This window comes from Salvelinus sp. IW2-2015, linkage group LG4q.1:29 (assembly GCF_002910315.2).
Source record: "Salvelinus sp. IW2-2015 linkage group LG4q.1:29, ASM291031v2, whole genome shotgun sequence".
NCBI lineage: Eukaryota > Metazoa > Chordata > Actinopteri > Salmoniformes > Salmonidae > Salvelinus > Salvelinus sp. IW2-2015.
The window spans coordinates 60,965,162-60,969,954 of NC_036842.1; the positions used below are offsets into that span (position 1 = coordinate 60,965,162).

Consider the following 4,793-nt stretch of genomic DNA (forward strand, 5'->3'; position numbering starts at 1 on the left):
TCAGAGTGTGAGCAGAGGACGAGATATGACCTGATGTCATAACCAAGTTAACATGCAGATGGCACAGTATTCATATTTCTCACCATATACTGCATTGTTGAGATTATTGACTCGTGAGTAATTATGGGATTAGGCCTACTAAATCTCATCCTGTTGATTAGTAGCCTTGATGTATTTCCCCCCAAATAGTCCTATTTGTTATTGGCATAAATTATTGCCTAACTGTTTATTAGCCTACTGTTAAATAAACTATAAATAAACAAACAATGAACACTATTCACCATTTATAAACCCAGTAAACAATTTGTAAGGTGCCAGAATGTAAAATAAACTACCACTGTGTGTTTCTTAAAAAGCAATCTGACTGAGAAAACAGTGTATCATTCCATGGCATCACAGTTGAAAGACAAAGGATAGCCTATAGGCCTACGGAACGAGTCAGAGGTATTTACTTTGCCTTCTTTTATTAATGTGTGTGGGTGTGCCACTGTGCCAGGAAACACACATCAAATGTGTGCGTGTGTGTTAACAATCTCTTTGATTTAGGCTACACGTGATACAGGTTGGCCTATGTGTCTGAATGTGTGGGTTTGAGTGACAGCACAGTCAGGGGTGACAGACACCTGTCACTCCCATTCACTCATGCAACAAGGCAGTCTAACTAACAGTATATCAGATTGTCATATCTCAGGTCAAAATAACCCAATTAGGCCATCCTTGTTGATGTGGTCATTAAACATAGCCTACAAACAAACACACCCACAAGATAAATATTTGAACTGCTTCATACAAAGGCGACCTTGGGACCTCCACTGGCTAAATTAGTAATTGCAAGTTACTAATCACTCACCATCACTTAAACTTGCATTGTTGTTGCAAAGAAATACATGCCACCTCAGATAACCATGCTGTTCAGAGACTGAATAACGTGTTTTCAGCGATACAGGTTAGAGTATTTTAGCCTATATGATCAGTGAAAAATATAGCTAGTCTGCTAATAATGCACGGAGATTTTTTTTTTTTTTAAAGAACAAAGAAAAATAAGCATTAAGCATATGTCTTTAATGTGCACGTCTTTCATGTACTCTTCTCATAAGAACCAGTAATTATAGGCTAAATGTTAAGAAAGCTCTCTGTTTTATCCGATTGTTTTGACTGTCGAAAATCGATTGCTCTTGCCTGGCTCAAAAGTGGACTGTTGCGCATGTCGGGTCATTTTGAAGTTTCGCGCCAAACCAGAGAAGCAAAGTGTAAACAGTCCCACACAGCAGAAGTTAGCTAGCTCGCTAATAACTTGTCGGATATCTACTTTTGAACTACTGTGAGTTTTTAATGGAAACACATTCGTACCTTCCCGTGCCTCCCGGGGTGGGGATGGAAGAGAATTTCTTATCTCTTGATGACATTTTGCTTTCTCACGAGAGGCTACCTAGTCGGACAGAATGCACATTTCCCCGACTTGGATTCCTGGAGAAATCGAGTGACTCGCGAGACATTCAAGAGGTCAGTCGAACATGTGAAACAATGTAGAACTAGCTAAAAACGCCATCCGATAATGTTACTGTGTAGCCATTAATCTCATCACCTGTGGCTGTTAGCTAGCTAACTAGTTATCCACTTGGAATTCCTGCTAGTCATTCAGTCAACTCGTTCACTAGCCCTTGATCATGACCCAGTTCCATTACATTACACAAGTCACTGGGGGAAAGCAAAATGAAAAATACGTATTTTCTAGGCGTTGAAATTAACTTAAAATTTGTTGCTGAATGAAAGCATGAAAGGTATTTCATGTTTAAAATGCATATTTTCCAGGATGTTGAAAAGGCGTCTTTTCCGGACGTTGAAAAATGTTTTTTTCCGGAAGTTGAAATAAGGTTCATTTTAGGTTCTGAATGAAAGTTGAAAATTTATAGACCTTTGTTTGGGCCAAATAAGGCTCGTCCATACCGGGCAAAATCTGAACCAAACATAGACGTGCACTGGTGATTTTAGCATGTAAATCTTGGTGGGGCAAAAAAAAAAAAGTGGGGGTTGCATGCCAGCAAAGCCACTACACAACACAATACATTAATTGCACTATAACGGTGACAAACGGTGCCTACATAAAGCTGTCCCAACAGCAGTCCTAACTTCTTACCACTGCTACACCTGGCTATCAGCGGAGCCTTGTCTGCCGCGAAACAGTTAATTCAGGCTCATTTACTGCCTTCCCGCTCAGCCCAGTCAAAACTGTTCGCTGCTCTGGCACCCCAATGGTGGAACAAACTCCCTCACGACGCCAGGTCAGCGGAGTCAATCACCACTTCCGGAGACACCTGAAACCCCACTCTTTAAGGAATACTAGGATAGGATAAAGTAATCCTCCTAACCCCCCTCCCCCTTAAAAGAGTTAGATGCACTACTGTAAAGTGGTTGTTCCACTGGATATCATAAGGTGAATGCACCAATTTGTAAGTCGCTCTGGATAAGAGCGTCTGCTAAATGACTTAAATGTAAATGTTTAAAAAAAAATGCTGATTTGGTTGTGGTTTCTACAGACAATTTAGATGTACAAACTATGGCGTAAGGGGACGACGAGCGGATAAGAGGTAACCCRTAATTTCSATTAAGATATTAATGAGCGAACTAAGACGGACGTAGTCAATAACTATTTGTTCAGCACTTTTGAAATGTACAGCAACATAATTCAGAACATGGGCCGTTCTTAGTGTTCTCCCAGTACACAAAATCAGAACCGTAGGATAAATAAAGGGAGCATATAACCAGACAATGAAAGCTCTTACAATATTCAATGATTACATTTCTCAAAAACAGGTAATAGGCTACATGTGCACCACCAAGTCAGAACAGTAGGCAAAATTAAGAGGTGAAAATAAATCAAATTATTAGCATGAGGCACATGGGCTACTAACAGTTTACAACACAACATACACTTAGTATTATTTCATATCTACAGTATACATATCTCCCTGGCATATTGCGTCATTTATGCAGCAGCATACAAGACACTTTTGGACTCACCTTTTTCAGGTCACTTGAACAGGAAGGTGGCGCAGCAGTCCTTCATGGGCAAATTTTGTCATCAAAGTCTGTAATTCTCTGGATTTATAGTGCTTTCAAGACAACTGGGAACTCTGAGAGGGGGGGGGGTTGAATCATGATGACGTCAGTGATCTTCAGGTCATAGCTCTAGAAAGAGGCCCGAGTTTTGAATTTACAATTCCGAGTTGGATGAAAGTTCGAAACCTATTTTCCCAGTCGTAGCTCGTTTTTCCTGAGTTCCCAGTTGTCTTGAACTCACTAAAGCCAGATTTTTCAGTTCAAAGTTAGTTGTTTTGAGCGCGGCACAAATCATGCTTCATTGACACCATGGCCAATGTTGAATATTTAAGATTAAGGGTCTCTTTTCCTAGTTTAAAATAATAGACTTTCGACCACACAGCCATGCCACAGAATAGCATTGCTTTGCAATACTTGCAGTTAGCCACACTGAATCCTTCCAAACCACTCATAGTTGAATTTGAGATTTCCTTGTGTAATGTGATTTCCATGTGTAACTTGTGTAATGTTTATGGCCGATGAGCACCGATACCTTTTATCTAAAATTTATTTTCCTTCATACAACAAGGATTAAAAAGGATTTGTCAGTAGATTGTCGACTTGATTCATGATGATGACTGCTAGCTAAGATTTTGAAAGTATGATGTTAACATGATCAGTCCAATCAAAGCTACTGTACATGTAACGTGATTTGATGTAATTTTATCTGTGGCCAATGACATTGAGCCTTCTTGGTTGGGCATGTCTAATGGAACTCTGGCAGAAACCAAGGGGCTAGAATTTTCTAGCTCTGCCCTTAGACTTGGCGGTGACGTGGTGTCCCCATGAGTGACAGAACACTGAGCCGATCACGGCGCAACACTCCGTATTTTCTCCTGGCTTGCCCCACCACCACAGAAAGCACTGAGCTAGGCTGAAACACCTGGATTTTTGAGCTGCCTTCCTCAAGAAAACAAGAGACCATGTTTGTATGTGGCTTTTTTAAACTCACTGATATATTTTTGCATTGTTTGCAAACTGATATGTGACACGTATAAATGCCAAAATAGCATGCAAAAATTTTGAAGACGTGCATCCATAGACACGATATAGCAAATTTGGTGCGTGCGATCCAGCGGTTCTGGAGAAGATGTTTTAACATTAGAAATGGTCCAAAAATGTATCAAAAGCAAAAAAAAGAATGTTCTGGTATTTGGCAAGCGTGGTAAAGACTACAGAAGTAGCTAATTCTAGGGCGACATGTCCATTTTGTCCTGATGGTCTCAGTGGGCCCACAGCTTGAACCCCGGCATTGCTGCTTGCGGCTATACTTCTCATTATTAATAGGAGACAAATATAAGCACCCACATTGTGTAGCTATAGACCCATATAACGTTATAAAGTCATGAGCCTTGTGCGTGGCCAAACTGAAATGCATTTTGGGGAGATGTTTGTTGTGACTGTGTACACTGTGGCCAGTTTAATAGGTACTAGAGGTCGACTGATTTATGATTTTTCAACGCCGATACCGATTATTGGAGGACAAAAAAAGCCGATACCGATTATTGGAGGACAAAAAAAGCCGATAACACCATGGCCTGTAGACTCATCTGGTCAGACACCATGCCTGTAGACTCATCTGGTCAAGACACCATGCTGTAAAGATCATCTGGTCAGACACCATGCCTGTAGACTATCTGGTCAGACAACCAGCCTGTAGACTCATCTGGTCAGACACCATGCCGTGTAGACTC

At 40.7% G+C, this 4,793-nt stretch overlaps 1 protein-coding gene across 1 annotated transcript in view; it reads left to right on the plus strand.

Annotated features, from left to right (window-relative positions):
- Positions 1–1,202: 1,202 nt before the first annotated feature.
- The window catches only part of gins3 (GINS complex subunit 3), a 22,473-nt gene continuing 18,882 nt past the window's right edge, over positions 1,203–4,793 (plus strand). Inside the window, exon 1 of the mRNA XM_023985259.2 lies at positions 1,203–1,503. Within this exon, the coding sequence (XP_023841027.1) occupies positions 1,333–1,503 (171 nt within the window). The 5' untranslated portion in view covers positions 1,203–1,332. The remainder of the gene's footprint in view (positions 1,504–4,793) is intronic.